Source organism: Plecotus auritus, assembly GCF_963455305.1.
Source record: "Plecotus auritus genome assembly, chromosome: X".
NCBI lineage: Eukaryota > Metazoa > Chordata > Mammalia > Chiroptera > Vespertilionidae > Plecotus > Plecotus auritus.
The window spans coordinates 84,040,536-84,065,585 of NC_137784.1; the positions used below are offsets into that span (position 1 = coordinate 84,040,536).

At 46.6% G+C, this 25,050-nt stretch overlaps 1 protein-coding gene across 12 annotated transcripts in view; it reads left to right on the plus strand.

Moving 5' to 3' along the window:
• The window catches only part of FRMPD3 (FERM and PDZ domain containing 3), a 177,989-nt gene extending 168,877 nt beyond the window's left edge, over nt 1-9,112 (plus strand). For 11 of the 12 annotated variants that reach the window (XM_080653054.1, XM_080653058.1, XM_080653056.1 and 8 more), the window contains 2 exons: nt 2,685-3,506; nt 5,252-9,112. In XM_080653054.1, coding sequence (XP_080509180.1) covers nt 2,685-3,506; nt 5,252-8,256 — 3,827 coding nt within the window. In that variant the 3' untranslated portion in view covers nt 8,257-9,112. The remainder of the gene's footprint in view (nt 1-2,684; nt 3,507-5,251) is intronic. The other variant, XM_080653057.1, reaches the window with a different exon arrangement.
• Nucleotides 9,113-25,050: the final 15,938 nt, after the last annotated feature.

Genomic DNA, 25,050 nt, shown 5'->3' on the forward strand with positions numbered 1-25,050 from the left:
CATTGAGCAAAACGAGCTAGGGCAAGAGGAGGAATTTTTAATTACTAATTCTTTTCCTATTATTGGCCTATTAATATTTCCTATCTTTTTGAGTCAGTTTTGATAGTTTCTCTTTGTCTAGGAATTTGTTCATTTCATCTAGGTTACCTAATTTTTTGGCATAAACTTATTCATGATTTTTCCTTATAATCAATTCTGTATCTGTAGTCAGTAGTGATGGCCCTTGTCTTTTTCGTGATTTTACTAATTTGAAACTTCTCTCTTTTTTTCTTTTTCTTTTTTTGGCTTGGTCTATACAGCTAATGTGTGTCAATTTCATTGACCTTTTCAAAGAACCAACTTTTAGTTTCATTGATTATCTCTTATTTTTCTATACTCTATACACTACTATTTCTTTTCTTCTACTCCCTTTGTGTTTAGTTTGCTCTCCTTTTTCAAATCTGTTAAGGTGGAAGGTTGAGTTATTGATGTGCAATCTTTCTTTTTTTTAATGTAGGCACTTACATTTATAATTGTCTCTAAACACTAATTTAGAGAGATCCCATAAGTTTTAGTGTGTTGTATCTTCATTTTCCTTCATCTCAAAATATTTTCTAACTTCCCTTGCAAACTCTTCCTTGAACCATTGGTTATTTAGCAATGTTAATTTCCACATGAATCTGAATGTTACAAATTTTCTTCTGTTATTGATTTCTAATTAATTCTGTTGTGCTCAAAAAACATATTTGGTATGATTTCATTCCTTTTAAATTTACTGAGGCTTATTTTATGACCTAAATGCGGTCTATCCTGGAGAAGATTCCAGGTACACTGAGAAGAATGTATATTCTGCTGCTATTAGGTGGCATGTTCTATAGATTTATAGATTTACTAGAGGCCCAGTGCATGAAATTCATGCACAGGTAGGGTCCCTAGGCCTTGCCGGCAATCAGGGCCGATCGGGACCTTCCAGCTGCTGGACAAAGCCTTCCTTTGTTCCGTGCAGCCCCCTGGTGGTCAGCGCACATCATAGCAAGCGATCGAACTCCCAGTCTCCTGGTCAAACTCCTGAGGGGACACTTTGCATGTTAGCCTTTTATATACATAGATAGTGTTGCTCAGGTCCTCTATTTCCTTGGTGATCTTCTGCTTGTTTGTTCTTTCCATTATTGAAAGTGGGGTGTTGAAGTCTTCAACTATTGCTTTTGGCTTGTATATTTCTCCTTTTGATTCAGTCAGCTTTTGCTTCATGTATTTTGGGGCTCTATTGTTAAGTGCCAGCACTGTGCTTTTGTGGTCCCTCAGACCTGGGCTCAAATCCAGACTGCCATTTATGACTCATGTGACCTTGGGTAAATTACATAACCAACTGGATTAGTTTCCTCTGTAAAATTGGGATAATAATAGCACCCACCTCATTGGGTTGTTATGAGGATTAAATTGGATAATGTCTGATGACCTTAGCCTAAATTAGTCCTTGCTTGATACCTGTCTGATAGCAAAGTGATTTGGCATTGTCTGAGTATATTTTCACAGATATCATGGGGAGGGGCCCTCAAAACAGACTAAGAGAGAGACAGATGAAGTATTTGATATAGGTGATCCTCAGAGGCACAGACCTACCATCATTAAAAACTGTTGGCCTGGCCAGTGTGGTTTAGTGGTTAGAGTGTCAGCACATGAACCTAAGGGTTTTAGGTTCAATTCCTGGTTAAGGGCACATACTTGGGTTACAGGTTTGGTCCCCACCCCTGGTTGCGGCATGTGTGGGAGGCAACCAATCAGTGTGTCTTTTTCACATCAATGATTCTCTACCTCTCTCTCTCCCCCCCTCTTTCCCTTCCACTCTCTCTAAAAATAATCAATGGAAAAAATATCCTTGGATGAGTATTAACAATAAGTAAATAAACAAACAAACAAACAAATAAATAAATAAATAAATAAAAGCTGTTTAGCAGAACATTTTGCCACATGTATGTGTAGTGGATAGGCTGGCCCTACATGAATACAGAGCAATAATGAGATTTGAGGAATTGTAACAATGTCATTCCCACCCTTTCCCCCCTATATACAATCCCAGCATATCTCTTATAGGTTTTATACATTCAGATGCCCAGAATTCTAGATGTCAGTCCACTGACAGTCCTCTCTGAAGGGCAAAATCTCGGGCATTGTACGTAGCATAGCCTGTTTTACACTTTCCCATTAAAACAGTAGTAACTTGTCAGATTTATTTCCTTCTGCTAGAAGACATCCAACATAATGCAAGAGTGACAGAGCACTGGAAGTTGGAAAGGCTCTGAAAAGGGTGGGGGGCAGGGACAGTTCCAAGAATGACATAAAACAAATATCAGTTATTTAAGTATGCTTATAGGTGACTCTCAGACCTATCCATGTAAGAGTCCAGCCATGCCCAGATACCAAGGGTTTACCCCTACCCCACCTCACCCCATGCCTTTTCCTATTTCAGAGGTGATGGGGCTATTAGCAACTCAAACCATTCTATTCTACTCACTCTGCTTTTAGGGCCAGCAGCAACATGGGCAATTGATTCCCTTTCCCCTAATCCCTAGCAGCCAGGTGAGGCTCTCTCTTGGTACCTGCCATCCAACTGTGCACAATAGACGCAGGCCAGAGACACCATGAGAACTCTGCCACAGTCCTCATTACCAAGGCTCACCTGTTGATTCTCTTTCTGGGTTTAGATTACATGCACAGTGCCCATCGCCCTGTCACTGGGGGCCACCTGGGGAAAAAGGAGAGTAGTTATGTGGGCAGCATGGGCACCAGCCCCAGGAAGTCGAGCTGCTGCACGCCCCCGCCTGCCGACTCTGAGCTTGTCAGCTTTTGCTACCTCCACATGCGGGAACAAAGGAAGGAGCAGGAAAGCCAGACAGATGTCAATGAGAATTTAATCTTCTTTGAGGAGACCAGGCCCCGGACCAAATCTGACCCCACTTCCAAAAGCTCTGGCCAAGGTTACAGTGTGGTCCCTGATGACTTTGATGCAGCCAGTCTAGACCACGAGCCTTGTGCCAGTAGGGCCAGATCTTATACCTTGGACAATTCCCTTGGGACTGAAGCCCTGAATTTCTACTGTGACTCTTGCAAAACCAAACTCCAGGAGCAGCTGGGTCCTCGCAAAGGTGGGAGGCCTGGTTCCTCTCGTGATAATATAGTAGACCTGATGTCCCTTCCACCCCCTGGGAGTGAAGAGGAAGAAGAGGAGGAAGATGAGAGTACATCCCTGTTGCCTGCCATTGCTGCCCCACCTCCTGGTTTCCGAGACAACAGTTCTGATGAGGATGACTCCAAGCGCCGGGCAGCCCAGAGCCAGGAACAAGGACGCCACCTGCGTGGGCTCCTGTATGATGAGATTCCAGTGACATTGATTGACAGCATGCAGACCCGAACTGTCCGAGATCATGCTCAGGAGTTGGATGATGCACTAGTGTCCACTCTGCAGGCTCTGGAAGCCTTGGCAGCTTCAGAGGATGGACCACACCCTCCACCCCCACAGACTGCAGGTAATGGCCCATTCCTCCTCACTCTTGCCTCCCCTTCCAGGCAGAGCCTGCAGGTGACATTGCTTCTTCCCAAGCAGAGATCAAAGTCACTGTGGTGTGTCAGGACAGTGAATGGGCCAGAGGTGATTCAGATAGTGTTGGGGAGCAATGATGTTATGGCAGGGGTCTGCTGCTCAGCTCCAGCTAGAGCTCTGGCTCTTGCCATTCTATCTCTGGAAATGTCTTGTAGGTGGACCCCAGGGATTGGGGCCATGCAAGCTATGGATTCAGGTTAGGATGGAGGATCAAAGCAAAATTTTAAGAGATATACAAGACAGCCAAAGGACTTCCAGCATGCACATGACTGAAGAAAAACCAAATGACCCAGTAACCACCTAGCAACCTGGGATCAGGGGAGCCAGGAGTCTTCACTGCTCAAGGCAGAGGTCTTTATTCTGCCTAAGAGCATGGGCTCTCAATCAGATGCACTCAAGTCCTGTCTTCTTTACTCACTTTCAGTGTGACCTTGGCAAGGCACTTACCCTCTATGAGCCTCACTTTTGTCATCTTAAATGGGTTTGATAACAACAGTCATATCACATAGGGTTGTTGTGAGGCTTAAATAAGATCATTCATGCAAAGCACTTGAGCACTGCCTAGCACATAGGAATGACTCAGTAAGTGGTAGCTATTATTATTAATTGTTATTTTTAAAATATACTTTTATTGATTTCAGAGAGGAAGGGAAAGGGAGAGAAAGATAGAAACATCAATGATGAGAGAGAATCATTGATTATCTGCCTCCTGCACGCCCCCTACTGGGGATGGAGCCGGCAACCTGGATATGTGCCCTTGGTGGGAATCAAACCCCGGGACCCTTCAGTCCGCAGGCCGACACTCTATCCACTGAGCCAAACCAGCTAGGGCTATTATTAATTATTATTTGTTGGGAAGATCATAGAACATGCATGTTATTATCTGTTCCATACACACATATGTCCACTTTGTAGACAAACACACATGTCAGACATGCACCCATAGATACTTCCATAAACATACAACTTAAAAAGAAGTGGTCAGTGATACAGCAACAGAAAAGGAATAGGGGGAAGTAAGGCACATGAGAAAGTACATGAGGTGGGAGAAAATGTTCACATAGAGGGTGAAGAAGTTGCGGGTCAGAGGGAGCCTGCCTGACCAGAGAGAGTACCAACACCTGCCTTTTCTGTATTTGAGGATAACCTTGGTGTCAGGCAGCTCCCATTTATGGAGCTCTAAGCACTAGCTGCTCCAAAGCTAGTGGCCCATGTGGTAGCCAGAGGGAGGACAATCTCAGCTAAATGTCCTCAGCTGCAAGGACTCAGCTGGCAGGCCTTGCCAGATGAGGGGGTCCAAATAGAGAGGGACCTGTCTTTGCCAGCCCTCTTCAGGACAATTAACAAAAATTTACTGGCTATGGAATCTAAAAATAGTGATGATTAGCATGTTGTTTTGCATGTTAATTTGCCATCAAAGTGCCCAGATCTTCTTTGTGCCTCTTTTGTTCTCTTCTGGATTCTAGCCCTTCATAACTCCTTCCCAGGTTGCCTCTTGTCCCCTCCCCTCCACTCCTCCCACCTTCAACTCTGCAGTCCCCCCAGGCTTGACTGGCTTTTCCCAACTTGCAGTACTGCTGGCTAACCTTGGCCCCTGTAAACTCTCTACAAATGATTGGGAGAGGACTTGATCTGAGTTAAATGCAGCAAGCCCTCTCCCTGTTCCTCCAGGTCTGATTGTGCTGGCCACAATCACCCCTGAATCATCGCTGGACTCGGGCCATGAAACCAACTCTTCAGAGCTCACAGATATGTCAGAGATGATGTCTGCCATGAAGCAGCACCAGAACACCACCTACTTCCTGACCCAGCACCTCAACAAAGACAGTCTTCTGACCCGCAAGGACCTGCCTTTCCGGATCCAGAGCTGTGCAGCCCAGGCTGTTCTCACAGCCCCTTACTCTCTTGGGCGCCCGGATCCCAACCCATCCCTCCAGCCAGCTGTCACAGGCCAGAGTCCTGGCCCCCCTGGCGCTCGGAGGAAGCTGCCCCAGCCAGAGGCTCAGTCACAGCGAGAGCGAACATATGCCCTGGCAGTGCACCCAGCACTGTCCCCGCAGCTTAATGAACAGAAGAATCTGAGCCTGCTGTCCCCAGTTCCTGAGGACAAAGGGCCTGGCTACACTAAGGCAGGCCTAGAGATGTCACTGAGGGCAGCCACACCATCCCTCAGTGAAGAGCAGGTCTCTGAACTAAGGGGGAACCTGCCAAAGGAGGTCAGGTTGAGCCCCAAGCTTATCCTGGACCCAAAGGGCAGTGTGACCCCAGCTATCATCTCAGCTGCCCTACAGCAGGTGGTTCACACTAAGAGTCTACCTGCCTCTGGCGGGGCCCTGGGGAACCCTTCCAGCAGTGGGGAAAGGAGACTGGAGGCCAGCGTGGGGAAGCCAGAAGTCAGCATGATGAGTGGCAGTGCCAATAAGAATCTTAAGTTCAAAATAAGCCCAGAGGTCTCTTTCAGCTCCAGAGTAACCACAGGTAGCCGGGCTGACAGCGTGCACCTCTCCCCACAAAAGGATAGGTTGCCTGTTCAAAGTTTCCCTCCCAAAAGCTATCATTTGAGAGCGAGTCGAGAGTCAGTGGGCAAGCAAGCTACAGGGGAAGTGGCAGGCAAGGGTAGGCCAGAGGGTGTTAAGCCTTCCCTGCATAAGCAGAGCACCATCTCCAGCCAAGGGGAGAAGGGGCAGCTGGAGAGCACACCCCAAAGTAGCAAGCTTGAGGAGACCAGCCTGGTTTCCCGAGCTAGCTACCCCATAGCTCTGCAGAGTCCCAGCTGCCAATCTCAAGGCCACAGCCCCAGCTTCCAGCCACGAGGCCACAGCCCCAGCTTCCAATCGCGAGGCCACAGCCCCATCAGCCTGTCCCGAGGCCAGAGCCCCAGCTGCCTTCCTCAAGGCCAGAGCCCACTGAGGCCTCAGGCTGCCAGCCGTCAGGTGAGCACCATGCCCTCTAGGAAGCTTGAAACAACCCTGGACGGATCCCAAGTGACCTCTGAAGGCCCCACAAAGCCCAAATCATCTCGAGGTCCTTTCAGGCTACGCAATTTATTCTCTGCCACCTTCCCAACCCGCCAGAAGAAGGAAACCGATGAGCGGCAGGCCCAGCTGCAGAAGGTAAAGCAGTATGAGTTGGAGTTCCTTGAGGAACTTCTAAAGCCACCAAGCCAGGGGGAGCTGCCGGGCACTGAATACCTCCAACCTCCAGCACCAGGCCGCTGCAGCTGCCAGCTACGCAGCAGCCCTATACAGCAGGGGCCTGGCATGTCCCGTGAGCAGAGACGCAGCTGTGATTGTAAACGCATCTGCCGGGGGGGTCGGCCACAGGCGCCCCAGACACCAGTGCCTGGCCTCCAAGGGAGGGAGAAGGACAAGGTCCTGCCTACCCAGAGGCAGCCAGAGGCTGGCCCAGACTTGAACCTTGGCAGTCCCACCAATGTCCGGCGCATCCGCTCCACCAGCGTGGAATCCCGAGAGTGCCGATCAGACCCTGAGAGTGGTATTTCGTGCCTGAGCACATGTGCCTCAGGGGGCGAGTGTCTGGGAGCTCCCAACTATAGGAAACTTATGCGCCGCTATAGTATCAGTGAGCCGGACCAGGGTGACAGGGCCTCACTGACCTCGGATGTCTATCCACAGCCACCCCTGGGCATGCTGCCCAGGGAGGCCAAGGAGGTAGAGACAGGCCTCCCCCTAGGCTTGGGTCCCAAAAGCAAGCCTCTGGAGTCACCAACCCTAGGAGACCCCTCATATGTCCAAGTTGCTCCTGAGACCAAAGGCCCCAAACCGATGGCCGTGTTCTCACTGCCAGAAGAGGTGTACCGGAAGCCCGCCGAGTTGGATGAAGACAGTGAAAGCAGCAAGTGCTGCTCCATCCGCTACTGCTTCTACTACCGCAAGTGTGACATAGGGGATGATGCCAGTGATGGCAAGGATGAGCTCTCCTACTCCATCCCCATGAAGATCCTGCCTGGTATGAAGCTGGACGAGAAGGTGGTGCCCGTAGTGAGCAGGACCCTGCAGGTGCTGGATGCTGCCACCTGTAGTAGCAGCAGCCCTGAGGCCTCCCGCACCCAGGAAATTGACCTGCGGGTATCCACCTTCGAGGGGAGCCTAGCCAAGATCAATGCCCTGCGGGCCCATGCCTATGGCCTGCCTGACGGCTTCCTGGCTGCACAGCTGGACACCAACGAGTTGCTGACAGTCCTGCGGCAATGTGTGGCCAGCCCTGAGGCCCGCACTCCCAAGCCCTATGGCTCCCAGATCTCTGAGTACAAGCTGGAGCTGTTTCTCAAGTTCAAGGAGCTCCGGGCTTCCTGCCGCCGCGTAGCCAACGTGGACAAGAGCCCAACTCACATGCTGGCAGCCATCACGGGCAGCTTCCAGGTGCTGAGCAGCCTCATTGAGACCTTCGTGCGGCTGGTGTTCATCGTGCGCTCTGAGGCACAGCGCCAAGAGCTGCTGGCCAAGGTAGAAGAGGTGGTAAGGAACTACACCTTCCTGCTGCGCGCTGCTGAGGAGTCCACCATCCGGAATCTGAACCACCAGCAGCAGCAACAGCAGCAACAGCAGCAGGCAGCAGCAGCTATGGGGGTAACCCCAGGGCACCCACCAGGATCCCCAACTTCGGCGACTGTTATGAGCACATTCACCCACCCCTTAAAAACCCTTATTAAGTAGGGCATCTGCCCAAGCCTCCCCGCTTCCCCAAGTTCAGACCCAGGTTTGAGCTTTGTGGTCCTTGCATCCTGTGATGAGTGTATGTGTCTGCTGGACCAGTCAGGGTCCAAGAGCCTTCAGTCTCCAGGGAGCAAAACTCCTAGCATTGAGGCTGTCCCTGAGGTCTCCAGGCTGCTGCTGCCCTGGGTATCCTCACTCCTTCCCTGGCCTCTAGGCGTCACTGTGAGGGCCAAGGCCCCTCGTCACTACGCCCATTGAAGAGCTGTATTTTACCTCTTCTCTCGGGCTGAGAGGTGACATCAGGCTCACTTCCTGCTCCATTTTTGGCATAGGGAAGCCAGGGCCTGAAGGAGGCAGGCCAGATGGCCTTGAGCTCCTTCTGGCATCTGCTCCCCTCCAGGGAGCAATGGCAGTAGCAGCAGGCCACAGGGCCTAGTGGAGGGAAAAGAGCCCACCCACCATGGGCTCACACTCACTTTGCAGAAGCCACCCCAGAGGGCTCACACCCGGGTGATAGTCCTGCAGAAAACAGCCACACAGGGCTGTTTGCAGCCAGCCCTCCAGGCTGGCAGCCTCGGGAGCCCTCACTCCCAGGCCTAGTAGCTCCACACCAGCCATCCCCAAAGTGCCCTGTCCCTCACTGGTGGGCAGGGCAGCTCAGTCCACTAGGGAGCAAGCATCTGGGATCACCCCACTCATTCTGGTTAAGGTACCTGGTGAAAATGTTTGCCCTGGGGAGACCCAGCGCAGGCCTCCGAGCTGGCCTGGCCCAGCATAGTACAGTGGCTGTAGCTGCAGGCATGCGGCTCCTCTCTCAACATTTCTACTAGACAGGCTGTCCTTAGGAGTTCCACTTAGCTACAGATTGGGGGTGGGGGGTGGGGGGAGGGTGGGAAGGGGTTAGGGGATAGGGGTGGGTGTTGATGACTATATCTTAAACTTCTGGAAGCTAGCGTGATATGTTAATCCTGAGTATATGCTTTTGGCTGTGTATTGACCCTGTGGATTTGTCTCTCTAAGAAAAGAAGCTGAGCGCCTTACCAAGTGCAGTCCTGCACCTCTCTCTCTCTCCGGAGTCATCTGGAAGGGAATTCACACTGTTTAGCATCCTCCTTGACACACATCTACTGCTGCGGTCACCGCCCCCCTACAACCTTCATGGGAGTGAAGACACGGAGTCCCTACTAATTGTCCCATTGTAGGGAACAAAGAAAGCCAATGTTTCTTCTGTATAGATTGCTTCTCATCCACTTCTCCATACCTCCCCATTTTTCCTCACGCCAATACCCTGTGTCTGCCTCTCATCATCATTACGTGAGAGACCCCTGTGAAATCTCCCATTCTTACATGAGTTTTATAAAGATGTACACTGTGCTTGACCCCCACCCAACCTTGGTATCCCCTAATGCAATTAAGCCCCCCCTGAGTGGCAGTTTCTCCCAGCAAGATTAGGGGAGCTCCTTCTGCAGAAGCCAGCTCCACCTTCCTTGCCTCTCCTCCCACAAGACAAAGTTGTTTAATAGGCCAGAGATAAAGCCAGTGGGGAACCCTTGACCACTGCAAGCATGAGTGCTGATGTGGTCTTCCTCTCTTCCCAACTTCTTGATCCTGCACCTTCGCCACTCAGGCCCCACCTGTGTCATTCCACTGCCATCCTTCACCTCTCCCTCAGCCTCATGGAGAGGATACATTTTCTAATGTCTGTATATAATATATATACTACATAAAATATAAATTATATATATACTAATTTATGTCTTGTTTTTCAAACAAGAATGATTAAATCTATTCATCTTACTATCCCAATAAGCATTGGCAGTGCCTCTTTGTGTGTGTTCTTGTATCGTTGAATTGTTGGTTGGTGGTGCTCTCCCTGTGCCTCTCTTCCACCTACCTGGGACCCGGTGGGTGATGACAGCTGAGGAGCCTGCTCCTCATCGAAGCCTCCTGTGGGTCATAGGAGTTGGATATTGTCTGTTCCTGTCTTTTGCCCATGGGGCCTCTGACTCACCTGAACACCATAGCTATGACCTCAGAGTTGAAGGGGCTGGGGGCAGGGTAGGGGCAGACACACAATGGACTCTGTCTAGTGCACTGGATGGCCTGGGAGACAGGAGACATGGTTTTAGGCCAGCTGTCAGGTCATAATTGAGAAAAGAGGCCCCTCCCTTTAAAGGATACCCAGTTACCTCAGAGTGTAGCCCAATTGCCTTATATTTTAGGCTAGCAAATCCTTTGCAAAGGTTGCTGGCAATTTATTTGATGGGGGTTGATAAGATAGAAGCAACAACACCCTAAGCAGTGCTGACCTCTCTAGCTTTTCAGAGTTACCTAATGGTGACAAATGCTTTTTTTTCTCTGATCTTTTATTTCCTTCTGGAAATCACAGGTCCCCACTAGCCTATGAGGTACTTTCGTGCCAACTTGAAAAGTTTCTCCCTCCTTGGCCAGGTAGCTCAGTTGGTTAGAGCATCTTCCTGATATGCCAAGGTGTGGGTTCTATTGCCTCAGGGCACATACAAGAATCAACCAATGAATGCACAAATAAGTGGAACAACAAATTAATATCTATCTATCTATCTTCCTGCCTTTCTCTCTCTAAAGTCAATAAATACAAAGAAAGAAAGAAAAAGGTTCCCTCTGCTATCCCTCCCCCGCAAAAGATGAATTAGAAAAAAACGCCCCACCTTTTGGGTGATGCTAGCTCTACGGGCACATGGCTTGGTCATTTTAGCTCCACCCAGCCCCACTGGTCTCTTTGGCCGGGTGCACATACTACACAACCATGTATAGTGGCTCTGATCAGTCACTTCCTCCCAAAGATTGAGCACAGACTTTTTTTCATGTTTGCAAAGGCGTGGCTAAAGCTGTTAGGAGGCAAAGCACAGAGGAGCAAGAGACAGTGTAGTCAGTCTGGGCTGCTCTGCATACCATACCAGAGCTCTGATCTGCATGCAGGAGGCCACCAGGGGTGAGAGGCTTAACCTTGGTAGCTGAGCTCTGTGGGAGCTGCCTGCCAAGGATCCTGTCCCCCTCAAGTGAAAAGCAGTGCCAATATACAGTGAGTCCTGCTGCCCTTCAAAATGACCCAGCTGAAACTTAGGCCAGAAACTTGGGCCCCCTCTGGCCCTGAACTACACCGGTAGCTCCTTACAGTCAAAAAGCATGCATATTTGGTTTTATACCCAGGGTACATACCCACACAGAACCTAGCACATAGTAGTTCTTCAATAAGTTTTTGCTGAATAAATGAATGGAATGACTGTCCAGATCTCTGGACCTCGTGAAAAGGGCCCTCTCTCCTCTGGAAATGGTTAATCCAGGGCAGTGCAGTTAGACAATGGCAGGCAGGCTGGCACCTCCTATCAAAGGATAAGGAGTCAGGTCCAGCATCCTGCTGACTCAGCTGAATTTCACCAACAGCTTTCCAAAAGCTTCAGAAAAATCTGAGGTGACTGACCAATGGTCTCCTTTTCTGTGGACCCAGGGTCATTATCTGCAGTAGGCAGAAACACTGGGGAAGGCCATTTTTCCACCAGCATCTTCCATGCCATCTTTGATCTGAGCCAAAGCCTGAAGCAGATGCTCTCTGGCCACTCTATACCAGATACCAGTCCCCAGAGCCTGATTCCTGCCTTTCTGATTTCAGCCAATAAAGAGAAATGGGTTCATGATATTGGCATGGGCCCAGGATGCCTGTGGGGCTGGCACAGTCACATTTTTTCAAGCTGTTGTCAAGGCACTGTGGATAATAGGCAATTTCATCAGCAATGAATTGAAAGGACCTGCCTCAGCCAGAACATTTCCTGCCAATAGGCAGGGGAGGATCAGTTGCCAACATGGGGAAGGGGCATGAATTTATGTCTTAGTTTTAAATTCCTCCAAGCAACCACTGGGATGAATAATAATAATAACTGCATCCCATTCTCCATCCTGTAGGCTGGAAGCCAGACTGTGTATGTTGGGAATAAGAAGGAGGTTCTCCCTGGAGTGGAAGGAAATGATTTCTGAAGGTTCAGTCCTGGGCCCTGGCAAAATGTCCTGGACTCCAAATGGGTCTCTTGGTTCCAATGCCTTGTCCTCCTGGAAGCCACTATTAGGTGGTAATTATGGAACCCTGCCTTCACACAGGAAGAAGAGAACTGCTTATTTCACTTTAGTGTTAATAGCAACTCCTTCCTGCCCATGCCCATGCACCCACATACCCAGTCCTTGGGTGCTGGCCACACTTCCAGCATCATGTGGATGTGTTCCAGTGCCCACACTGACATTTTCAGCTGCAGATTCTGGACATACCACTTAGGAATGAACTCAGTTTTAGCTTTTCTGCCCTCCTATCTATGCTGTCTATGTTTCCCTCTGGATATTGATTCCTCATTGATATTTTCACAGCTTTGGCTAAAAGGAATGTGCATTCATACTATGTTAGGAGCTTCTGCAACACAGAAAAGTTGATCCCTGCCCTGAAATATGCAAAACCAACTGTGCTGAGCACTTGCCATATGTCAGGTACTGTGTTAAGATCTTTACATGCATTATCTCATTTAATCTTCCTAACAGTCCTTTGAGAGAGATACTATGATCATATCTACTTCTCAGAGAAGAAAACTGAAGCCTAGAGAGATTAAGTCACTAGCTGAAGGTCTCGCAGCTGGTAAGTGGTAAGACAGTCAGTTTTCAAACCCAGCCCAGATTTTCAACTAATACCCTACAGTACTCAGCCCAACCCCACCTTTGAAGCACTTCCTTCTGGAAACAGACATGGATGCAGTCACACTCATAAAAAGATGGCCTATAATGATGCTTGGGGTCCAGGCAGCATGTGGGTAGTAACAGGTCGTTGGTAATGTTGGGGTGTGAGGTGTGGGATACTGCAAGCCCACCTGAACCCACCCACGTACATCTCTTCGCTGGACTGCCCTAGTGCCACACATATTTCATACGTAGGGGTGGAGTAGTATATGTACATGGAAATTTGTGGATAGAGGAGTTGCATCCTAAAAGCCACCATCAAGATTATGCCCTGCCACCCCATCCTCCTCAAACTGGGGTCTACGTCTCCCAGGGAATGTGGTAGTGTACCAGCAGACACAAAAAGCCATGGTTATGATGTGGCCCATATTCCTGATGCATTTGCATTTTCTCCAAGATTTGTGAGGACAATATTATGCAGATGCTACATTAAATATTTGTATGTAAAAATATAAAGAGAAATACAGAAGTCGCCTTTCTTGTAAAGAATACATGTCATGCCCTAACCGGTTTGGCTCAGTGGATAGAGCGTTGGCCTGCGGACTCAAGGGTCCCAGGTTCGATTCCGGTCAAGGGCATGTACCTTGGTTGCAGGCACATCCCCAGTAGGGGGTGTGCAGGAGACAGCTGATTGATGTTTCTCTCTCATCGCTGTTTCTAACTCTCTCTCCCTCTCCCTTCCTCTCTGTAAAAAATCAATAAAATAATAATAAAAAAAAAGAATGCATGTCACTTTAAAGACACTTGAGACTCCTATCTGATACATCTGCACTCAATACGCACCTACCCAGAATCCAGGTTCGCTGTCCTCTTCCACCAGACATGCTTTGGTGGAAATGTGAGGCACACTAAGGGTCTACTGGATGAGCTAACTGGTGGTGCGGGCCCCAAGGGGAGCGCATCTAGGACTGGCCTATTTCCATGGCTCTGAGCACAGGTGGGAGTCAGGAACTTCTTTAGGAATAAGAGACATGACGTGATGGGATACCAGGAGGAAATGGGACAGTTATGCTCCTCCCCAGGGTCAGTCCTGGGCACAGACTGAGGGAGCCAGATTCCCTGCAAGCTGGAGATTTCTGCATCTGCAATGAGCAAGCAAAGCAGGGAGGCCATGTGGGCTCAGATGAGCAATTCCCCCCAGAATCAGGGTTGGTTCTATTTTCAGCCCAGTGGCTGACTTGCCTTATGATGGGGTACAAGTCATTTCATCTCTTTGGGCCTCTTCTCTAAAATGAAGATGACTTAGTCTTCAGTCTCCCTCTGCGGCTCTGAGGATTAATGAGGTGGTGCTGGAAAAGCTATAAAAATTCTGAGTCCTACCTGTACAAGCTTAACAAGTACAAATCAAACTGCCTCAGCTGCAGCTGATCCATAGAAACTAATTAAGCTTGTACTAAGAGCCTGGAACTAGAAACTAGGGGGCTGGTTTTCTTTAAATATATTCTTGGTCAAAACCATCTTCTGATCAGTTCCCCTCAAAAGGGATCTACAAGATCCTCTCTCCCTTGAGCCTGTCTGTTGAAATTGGGCAGCCTGCCCACAACCTCAATGAAGAACCCCCACCAACAGTCAGACGGGCCCAAGGTTCTTGGCCTTAAGCCAATACCCTGACTTGTTTCTCTGACATCCTCCTCTCCTCACTTCATCTCATCCTTCTTTCTAGAAGCAGCTATAATTGAAGGAAGCTTGAACTTCTATTTCTTCAAAATTTAGATTTAGCTCTTAGGAAAGGGCTTTCAACTTCTTACCAGCGACCCTGTGACAGCTGGTGACAGAGTTCTATTTACTGTGCCCAGCAATAGTTCCCTTGCATCCCACTCCTATCCTAGCAGTTTGCCAAATTATGGCAGTATGCCCAGGGTTGCAGGAGAAATGATTTTTTTGGAGAAATGATTTTAAAAGACCCTCAGGGGAAAGGGCAATTCAGCTCCCAGGATCATGGCAGAATGGTCTAAAAAGCAAAGTTGGCTTTGGTTCCCAACACCTGGTTACCTTTCCTACCCCTTTCTCACCAGGACATCCTGGATCCTCATATATTCCTCTGGCTTCTCAATGCCCGACATGGTGATAACCCTCTAGGCCTGCCCTCCCTTCAAAATGACCTCTTCCTCCTCCTCCTCACTTTAAGCAAAAACTGACTGATAGCCCTAGCCAGGTAGCTCAGTTGGTTAGAGCGTCGCCCTGATACACCAAGGTTTTGGGTTTGCTCTCCAGTCAGGGCACATATAAGAAACCAATGAATGCATAAACAAGTGGAACAACAAATCGATGTCCCTCTCTCTCCCTCTCTCTCTAAAATTAATAAATAAGCCCTGGCCAGTGTGGCCCAGTTGGTTGGAGCATCGTAGTCCTGTACACTAAAGGGTTTAGGGTTTGATTTCTGGTCAGGGCACATACCTAGGTTTTGCATTCGATCCCCGGTCAGGAGGCAACCAATTGATGTTTCTCATATCAATGTTCCTCTCTCTCTCTCTCTCTCTCTCTCTCTCTCTCTCTCTCTCTCTCCATCCCCACTCTCTTTAAAATATTAAATTAAATTACTAAATAAAAAAAACTTAAAAGCCTGACATAATATGGGCATATGTTAGATTTTGAGTCATCTGAGTAATAAATAAAGCAATTTGTGCTGTGCCTAACGGTTTCCTGCAGTTATATATAGTCATATCCAATACAGAATGCAATTAATCTGATATTTTAATTGATATGCATTCTGTGTGACCTTGGTAACGTGGCAATTGGAAATCCATTCTCTCAATTATGGGATTATGACGGTAGGGAGTGTCCAAGCCACTGAGGTAATCTGTTCTCTTCTCTAGAACCCTAATTACTCAATCCCTCAGCCTGCCCTTCCTACCTCATATAAATATGAGGATAAATTTACAACATGGACAAGCTATTTGCAGTTTCTTGGAAGTAACTACAATTCCTGCTTCTTAGTATGATTTATAGAAAAAAAAAAGATATACGATAATGGCAGAACTCTTGGCCACCAAGGACTGAGGAATTGATAGGAAAGTGAGAACCAGAACAAGCATTCCTGCCTTTCCTAATCAGGTACAATGCCTCTAGGGACCTGAAAAAAATTCAAAGAACCAAGTAAAAAACAGACAAATTTTCCCCCTGCTGAACAATGGGAGAGATTTTTATTTCACTTGCAGTTTCTGTAGCCCTGAGCCCATGCTAGTTTGACTCTAACAAAGCTTCAAGCAGGTGCCCTACACTAGGAGCCAGAAGACTTTGGTTCTACTTGCAGCTCTTCCAATAACTAGCTGCGTGACCTTGGGCATTCACTTCCCCTCTCTGAGTATCAGTTTCCTGCTATGTAAAATGAGTGGGTTGAACTACAGGGCCTAGTAGCTTTATCTATTTATTTTTTAAATATATGTTATTGATTTTTTAGAGAGAGGAAGGGAGAGGGATAGATAGTCAGAAACATCGATGAGAGAGAAACATCGATCAGCTGCCTCCTGCACACCTCCCACTGGGGATGTGCCCGCAACCAAGCTACATGCCCTTGACCGGAATCGAACCTGGGACCCTTCAGTCCGCAGGCTGACGCTCTATCCACTGAGCCAAACCGGTTTTGGCATAGCAGCTTTATTTTTATTGTTCTTTGAGGGAGGGAGGGAGGGAGGGAGGAAGAGAGGAAGAGAGGAAGAGAGAGAGAGAGAGAGAGAGAGGGGAGGGCAGGGGAGGGGAGGGGAGGGGAGGGGAGGGGAGGGGAGGGGAGGGGAGAAACATTGATGTGAAAGAGAAACATGGATTGGTTGCCTCCTGCACTCTCACCTCGACCAGAGATCGAACCCGAAACATGGGTATGTGCCCTGACTGGGAATCCAACCCTCCACCTTTCGGTGTACGGGATAATGCTCCAACCAAATGAGCCACACTGGCCAGGGCTGGCCCTATTAGCTTTAAGAAAAATGCACATTTTCTCTACATTCTTTCATTTAAGGGTTTTTTAAATGGAGACAAGTACTTCTAGCGTCACCCAAACATTCCTCAAATTGTAATTAAACTGGGAGAACTTGCCAGCTCATAAAAGTAAACACCAGAACAAACCACAAAGTTCACTTAGTCCTGCCATTTTCATCTAATCCTCTTCTGTCTGGGGTGGGGGCTGGGGGTTGAAATCTCCCATCTCTTACATCCTTGGATGATTCTAGACCTCTGGGATGCTGACCTTGTACAATAAAGCCTACCTTCACAGGAAACCAACTCATGGGAACAATAAGAGTGTGAAATGTATCCAAAGGGTCTAGCCAGCCCTGACCTGTTTGGCTCAGTGGATAGAGTGTTGGCCTGCGGACCAAAGGGTCCCAGGTTCAATTCCTGTCAAGGGCATGTACCTTGGTTGTGAGCATACCCCCAGTAGGGGGTGTGCAGGAAGCAGCTGATCGTGTTTCTAACTCTCTACCCCTCTCCCTTCCTCTCTGTAAAGAATCAATAAAATATATATTTTTTAAAACAAAAACAAAAACAAAGTGTCTAGCCAAATCCTACCTAAGGTAAAACAAGCAAACTTTGCTTTCTGAAATAAATCTTCTGGAACAGAACTCATCATAAGATACAGTTATGTTAATAAACCATGACTTACATATGTGTCCTTCGCTCTTTCATAGGAATCCTACATTTAATCCTTCCCAAAAGCCATTAAGAGTCACCTCCTAATTTATATTCAGTGTTAATCCAGATTCCACTTCAAATTCTTAAGTGTTTATAATGAATCCACTCCAGGGGGGCGGGGGTGGGGGGGTAGGGCATAAAATGCATTCACTCCAAGGCTGGGTCTATCCTAGGGGCTATGGGAGATGCATGGTCTCTACCCTCAATGAGTTTGCATGATGGCTGAAGATAGAGAACATTAGTTTTGGAGTCAAGAGCCAAATGGAATTGATGACCTCTAAGAACTGGTGAGCTGGGCGTGGGCTACAGTACATCTGCAGTCTTTACAAATGTGATGAGCTTTGTGGTGGCCTTTGAAACCCCTCTGTTATGCTTACAAAAGTGAGACAACTACCTGCCATCACTTTGGCATTGAACTCCTGTTGGCTGGAAAAGTGAAGGCGAGGATATGAACAATGAGAAAAGGTCAAAAAAGTGATGACCGGAATGGTGAGCCCCGGTGTTTTTTCCAGGGTCGTGTCTTGCAATGCTGAAGAATGAGCTCCGTGGACCAGAAGATTTAAGCAAAAGTGTGGAAAATTTATTACAAGCAGATTCAGACTCCCCACATGGGGCAGGGTGCCCAATAATGGGCTGCCCCATAAAGCCTTGTAGTCCAGGGGTATATATTTGCTACAAGCCTGCTTCTGTGTCTTCCTGTGTCATCATCTGATTGACTCCCTCAATTATTTTTGCCCAGCAATAGACCTAAACTTTCCCTGTTTCTATGTGTTCTTTCCCTGTTCCTATGCTGAAATTTTTGTTTCTATGTGTTCATACATCTTGTTTACTGCAGGCCCTCCCTTGGTTTCCCATGCCTACCACTTTGAGTCCAGAAACATTTTATTATTTCTGCTTGGTTGGTTCCTGCGGTTAGGCTGGCTCAAACTGCCATGTCTGCCCCTCCCTATGTTTCACCTGCCTTTGTTTTCCACTGGACCCCTGCCCTATCTGCCTGCATTTCAAGTTAACCCTCTCAAAAGCAGAGAGAGGGAAAACTCAGACATGGGCAGGAGACTAAAAAGAGAAAATGTCTTGAAAGAAATGTTAGCCCTACCAGTGTGGCTCGGTGGTTGAGCATTGACCTATGAACCAGGAGGTCACTGGTTTGATTCCTGGTCAGGGCACATGCCCAGGGTTGCAGGCTTGATCCCCAGTAGGGGGTGTGCAGGAGGCAGCCAATCAATGATTCTCTCTCATCATTGATGTTTCGCTCTCTGCTTCTCCCTTCCTCTCTGAAATCAATATATATATATATATATATATATATATATATATATATATATATACACACACACACACACACACATATATATATATTTTTTAATATAGTTTATTGATTTTTTACAGTGAGGAAGGGAGAGGGATAGAGAGTTAGAAACATCGATGAGAGAGAAACATCGATCAGCTGCCTCCTGCACACCCCTTACTGGGGATGTGCCTGCAACCAAGGTACATGCCCTTGACCGGAATCGAACCTGGGACCCTTGAGTCAGCAGGCCGACGCTCTATCCACTGAGCCAAACCGGTTAGGGCAAAATATATATATATATTTTAAAAAGAAATGTTAATACCCAGAAGGGGCAGGAAAAATTTCTTGAAGATGACAAGGAGGCCCAGCTAGTCAAAGGTGATGCTAGAAGCCCAACTGCACTGGGATTGAAGTGGCAGCCCAGCAAAAGGAGACATTACTGCAACTATTTTCTAGAGCTGCAGGCAGTTGGAGGAGAGAAGGACTTCTTTCTCTCTGCTGTTATAGTAGTCATTTATAAGTTTATAAAGCTTTTTGAGGAAAAGGGCCAAGTTATTTTGTTTTTTTCTCCTCAATATTTCTAATGTATGTTTTTATTAATTTCAGAGAGGAAGGAAGAGATAGAGATAGAAAGACACATCAATGATGACAAAGAATCATTGGTCGGCTGCCTCCTGCATGCCCCACACTGGGGATCGAGCCCGCAACCCGGGCATGTGCCCGACTGGGAGCCCTTCCAATGGGGAAGGTGCTTACAAAATTCTCCCAGTAGCCCTGAGCTTTGGAGGTAATTGGAAATATGAAATATGTGCAAGAGGGCATTCTTCAGCTTTCTTTCTTTCTTTCTTCCTTGTTTTCTTTCTTTCTTTCTTTTTTTCTTCCCCTTCCTTCCTTCCTTCCTTCCTTCCTTCCTTCCTTCCTTCCTTCCTTCCTTCCTTCCTTCCTTCCTTCCTTCCTTCCTTCCTTAGTGAATCCTCAACTGAGGATATTTTTCCATTGATTTTTAGGGAGAGTAGAAGAGAGAGGGAAAGACAGAGAGAAACACATCGATTGGTTGCCCCCTGCACGAGCCCCAACCAGGACCCTTGACCAGAATCGAACCCAGGACCCTTTGATTCGCAGGCTGAAATTCTATCTACTGAGCCAAACCGGCTAGGGCTGTGGTCGGCAAACCGTGGCTCGCGAGCCACATGCGGCTTGAGCCGCGGTTTGCCGCTCTGTTGACTAATGAGTTTGCCGACCACTGGGCTAGGGCAAGCATGTCAAGTTTATGTGGGCCACAAAAAAACAAAAGCTTCAATTTTCATAGAAACATAGGTTTATTTCGATAGAGACATGCTGAATACAAAGGGCTGAAATAAATGAGGGATTATTAACATAAAATAATTGAAGATTTTAATAAAAATTAATATTTTTTCTTGAACATTAACTTACCAGACACTGAATAACTGCACAAATTAATAAGCGTAATGCAAATAAACCTATTTTTCTTGTTCTCTGAAAGCAAAATATTTCCTTTTGCACACACCAAACCAGTCAGTCCAAGACTAATGACATGGCTGCTAAAATATTCACTGCTAGTATTAGTGGAGAGAAATGGTGCGCCTGCGTGTAAGGCGAGTGGGGAAATGAATGCAACACTATTATAATAATCAGTCAGTGAACATTGTAGTTCGTTATTAATAATTATGTATAACAGGATATTGTAAAAATTAAGTTACAAAATTTTTATTAAAGCCTTTCTTACATACTGTTATATTGGCTGGGCCGCAAAAATATTTGTTGTAGGCTGCATGTGGCCCACGGGCCGCGAGTTTGACATGCTTGGGCTAGGGTTTCAGCCTTTTCTAGAACAAAATAATATATGTGTTCCCCTTTCTCTCCAGTTTAGGGATCAAATTTCCCCTCATCAGGGCTATAGCCCTTACCCTCAGCACCCTGAGACCAGCATTCAAAGCTCTCCACAATCTGATTTTATATGGATCAGGGTCAGTCAACCAGAGAAACAGACACAGTAGGAGATGTACATTGAGGGATATATTGTAAGGAATTGGCTTATACCATTGTGGGGGCTGGATAGGCAAATATGAAATCCATGGGACAGGCCATCAGGAGAGGCAGGCTGAAATTATCTGGCAACAACTGAAATTGCAGTCCATAAGTGGAATTCCTTTTTCCTCAGGAAACTTCAGTTCAGCTCCTAAGACCTTCCAACTAATTGAATCAGACCTACCCAAATTGTCTAGGAAAATCTCCTCTACATAAAGACAACTATTATGAATGTCAATCCCATCTATAAAATACTTTCATAGCAATGCCTAGATTAGTGTTTGATTTAATAACCGGGACCACAACCTAGCCAAGTTGACAGATAAAATTGACCTTCATAGGCTTCTAGTGGCCTGCCTTTTCTAAGCTTTCAACCTACCTTCCCTCCCCTCCCCTCCCCCCACATTTGCCAGCCCTGGGGCCTTTGCTAAAACTCTTATCTCAGCTTTCTATCCCCAGGTTGCAATCATTAGTCTAACAAGGCCCATTTCCTAAAGGACTATTTCAAATCCTCTCAATTTGATTACATTGCTCATGCCTCCATACTTAACCTTATTTCTTTTTTTAAATATATGCTTATTGATTTCAGAGAGGAAGGGAGCGGGAGAGATAGAAACATCAATGATGAGAGAGAATCATTGATTGGCTTTCTCCTGCACACCCCACAGTGGGACAGTGGGAATCAACCCGTGACCTCCTGGTTCATAGGTCAACTCTCAACCAATGAGCCATGCAGGCCAGGCTTAACCTTATTTCAGTAAGTATCTCTCTCTTTTTTTAAAAAAAAATATATTTTATTGATTTTTACAGAGAGGAAGGGAGAGGGACAGAGAGTTAGAAACATCGATGAGAGAGAAACATCGATCAGCTGCCTCCTGCACACTCCCTACCGGGTATGTGCCCGCAACCAAGGTACATGCCCTTGACTGGAATCGAACCCGGGACCCTTGAGTCCGCAGGCCAATGCTCTATCCACTGAGCCAAACCAGTTAGGGCAGTAAGTATCTTTCTTGCCTGCTAGGGGGAAAGGATTGTGTACTATTCATCTCTTGTGTACCCACTCTCCAGAAGCCCTAGCATTTAGAAGGATCTCAATACATTTGTTTTGAATTATATCAAACTTACAGAACCTACCACTAAGTATATATAACTCAGCTACAAGACTTTCAAACCCTCATCCATTAGGATCCTTATGCCCACCCCATACACATTGACCCTTTACTGGTGGTCTAATTAGTCCACGTTCACCCATCCTTAAAGGTCTGAGGTAATTTGTTTCTAAAGTATTTTAATTCAAGTCTCCTTTAAACTTTCCACTCAGTATTACCTTACTGTAGATATGGTCTAAGGCCCACCTACCCCTAAAGAGGTATTCTAAGGCCCCTCCCCCATGCCCTGACATTGGTTACCTTTCAGAGAGAAAAAAGAAACAAGGAAAACAGGATTTGTATACACATTTTGGAATTTATGGATCAGATTACCTAGTGTTTGCCCGAAGGGATGTTTAGGTTTTTTTTTTTTAAATATATTTTATTGATATTTTACAGAGAGGAAGGGAGAGGGATAGAGAGCTAGAAACATCGATGAGAGAGAGACATCGATCAGCTGCCTCCTGCACACCTCCCACTGGGGATGTGCCCGCAACCAAGGTACATGCCCTTGACCGGAATCGAACCCGGGACCCTTCAGTCCGCAGGCCGACGCTCTATCCACTGAGCCAAACCGGTTTTGGCGGGATGTTTAGTTTTAATCTAAAGAGTGTATTATTAGATAATCTAATAGCTCATTCCTTTATCTTGTTCAGGTCTTTGTTTTTGTGTGTGTGTGTGTTTTCATAGCAAAGGTGGAAATTTATTGAAGAACAAGTACAGACTCCCACGTGGGGAAGGGGAAAGAATCTCACAGCACAGACTCCCATGTGGGGAGGGGGAAAGAGTCCCCTTCAGGTCTTTGTTTTAATGTTATCTTCCCAGATAGGCCTTCTCTGACTACCCTTTCAATGTTTCTTTCTCTCTCTCAAATCAATAAATTAAAAGGAAAATCTTTTAAAAAATAAAATGAAATTTCACTCTCCCTTCCCTCCACCACTACCCTGGCACATTATCCCACTTCCTTGCCTGATTTTCCTCCATAGCATTTATCACCATTTGACATATATTTTTCTTATTTATGTGTTTGATGTTTGAGAATGTAAACTCCATGAGAATAGACTTTTTAAAAATTGTTTACTGCTGTATTTTCTGTGCGCAGAACAGAGCCTGGCACACAGAAAGTACACAATAAATATAGGGTGTCCCCCCAAAATGTATACACACACTTTGAATAACTATAAAGGCAGTGTTTCTTAACATACATTTCATTTTCAAAATTGAGCCAGCAGCTGTAAAAGTGTATATACATTTTTGGGGACACTCTGTATTTACTGAAAAGCTAATTCCTTGGGGGCAAATAATTTATAGTCCCCTGGATGTCTAGCACACTGTCTGGAATGCAATAAAACAATCAGTAAATATTTGATGAATGAACTGTGATGGAAGACTACTAATATTCTGCCTTGCAGTTTATTTCATTCTCCAAGTACTTATATATACCTAGGCCTACAGTAAATTCTAAACTTGTAAAAGTATGACAAAAGGTCCAAAAAGAGAGTTCCTCCATGGACACCACTGACAATGGCAGTATGGGTAAGATAGGAGGCTGCTTTAAGTGTTTTCTGCCTTTGCCACTTGGACAAATCACTTCTCATCTCTGGGCCTCAGTTTCACCATATGTAAAATGAGGCTAGTAGATTTCTGAAGTCCTTTCTATATTGTTTTTTTTGGGGGGGTTGATACATCCATATGTGTAAAATATATAATCTAAAGTGAGGGAAATAATAATCAGGTTGGTGTCACCTCCCCTCCTCCTCTTTGGTACAGCCTTCCCAGTGGCCCCCTTCCCTGCTGCTCCTTCAAAATTCTGTATTGTGTGGGAGAGGGGTCACTTCTTGGCAGCTTCTGCCTGAGCTGCCAAATCTGTCTCCTTCTGAGCAGCGAAGAATGTGCTGCTCATAACTAAAATTGTACAATTCTAAAATTGTATGAATTTGTATTCTAAAATTGTACATTTCTCTTACTTCTACTAGTAAAGCATGGTTGGAATATACCTAATGAAAATGTGGTATAAGAATACAAGCTCTCTGTGGTCCAATTAGTACATATCATCACAAAGCATGGTGTAAAAGGCCACATTAGCAATTTGCAGATGATGATGTTGAGGCTCACATGAAGCAGATATGTCCAAAAGCCAGGTTTTCTGATTCATTCAGGGCTCTTTATCCAAAGTCCCATAAATACACTGTATTTCCTCTCTTCTCCAAGCGTTCGGTAAATCAGACCTTTATTGCCCAGGTATTTTGGAAAATTCTTATTCCTTCACTCATTTGAACATACTTGGTTCCAGCGTTAGAAACAAACAAACAAAAAAGCTTTCTCTTGCAGTGTCTGGATTATTCAGGTGGTGTTCCTTGTCACTTTCCCCAAGGTGAAACTGCCATAATTGCAAAGGGCAAACAAACTCTTTGTATGGGCCTGTGCCAAGGGTATCTCTCTGTGATGGAAACGTGTTTTAATTTGGCCCCGTCCTTATACAGTGATAAAAATCACTCATGTTCAGAGAGTGAACATGCAAACTCATGTTAAGAAATCTCCCCTTCATTCTGACTGTGGCTGCCATCCTGTTAAACAGATTTTCTGAAAAGAAACTGTAAACCAGAGCCAGACTTACTTTCTGGTGCTGAAGTGGGAAAAAAGCGTGGCTGATTTCCCGCTTGAGGAACGATCTGGTCCTACACGTCACCAGCATCCCTTCACCCCTCCTCAAGCAAGGAATGTTTCAGCGCTCTTTGACCAGCTTCCCCCCACTGCCTAGCTACAAGGGATAGGGCTAGTTTTAGCCTCTCCCCTTTCATGGCCTCCATCTAATACCTGAGCTTGCTGGTTGTGGGCGGAGCTACAGCGGGGATCCGCCCCTCGCTGCTTCTCAACTAATCTGAGCGAGTGGGGTGTGGACTTCCCTGCTGGCCCCGCCTCCTAGGC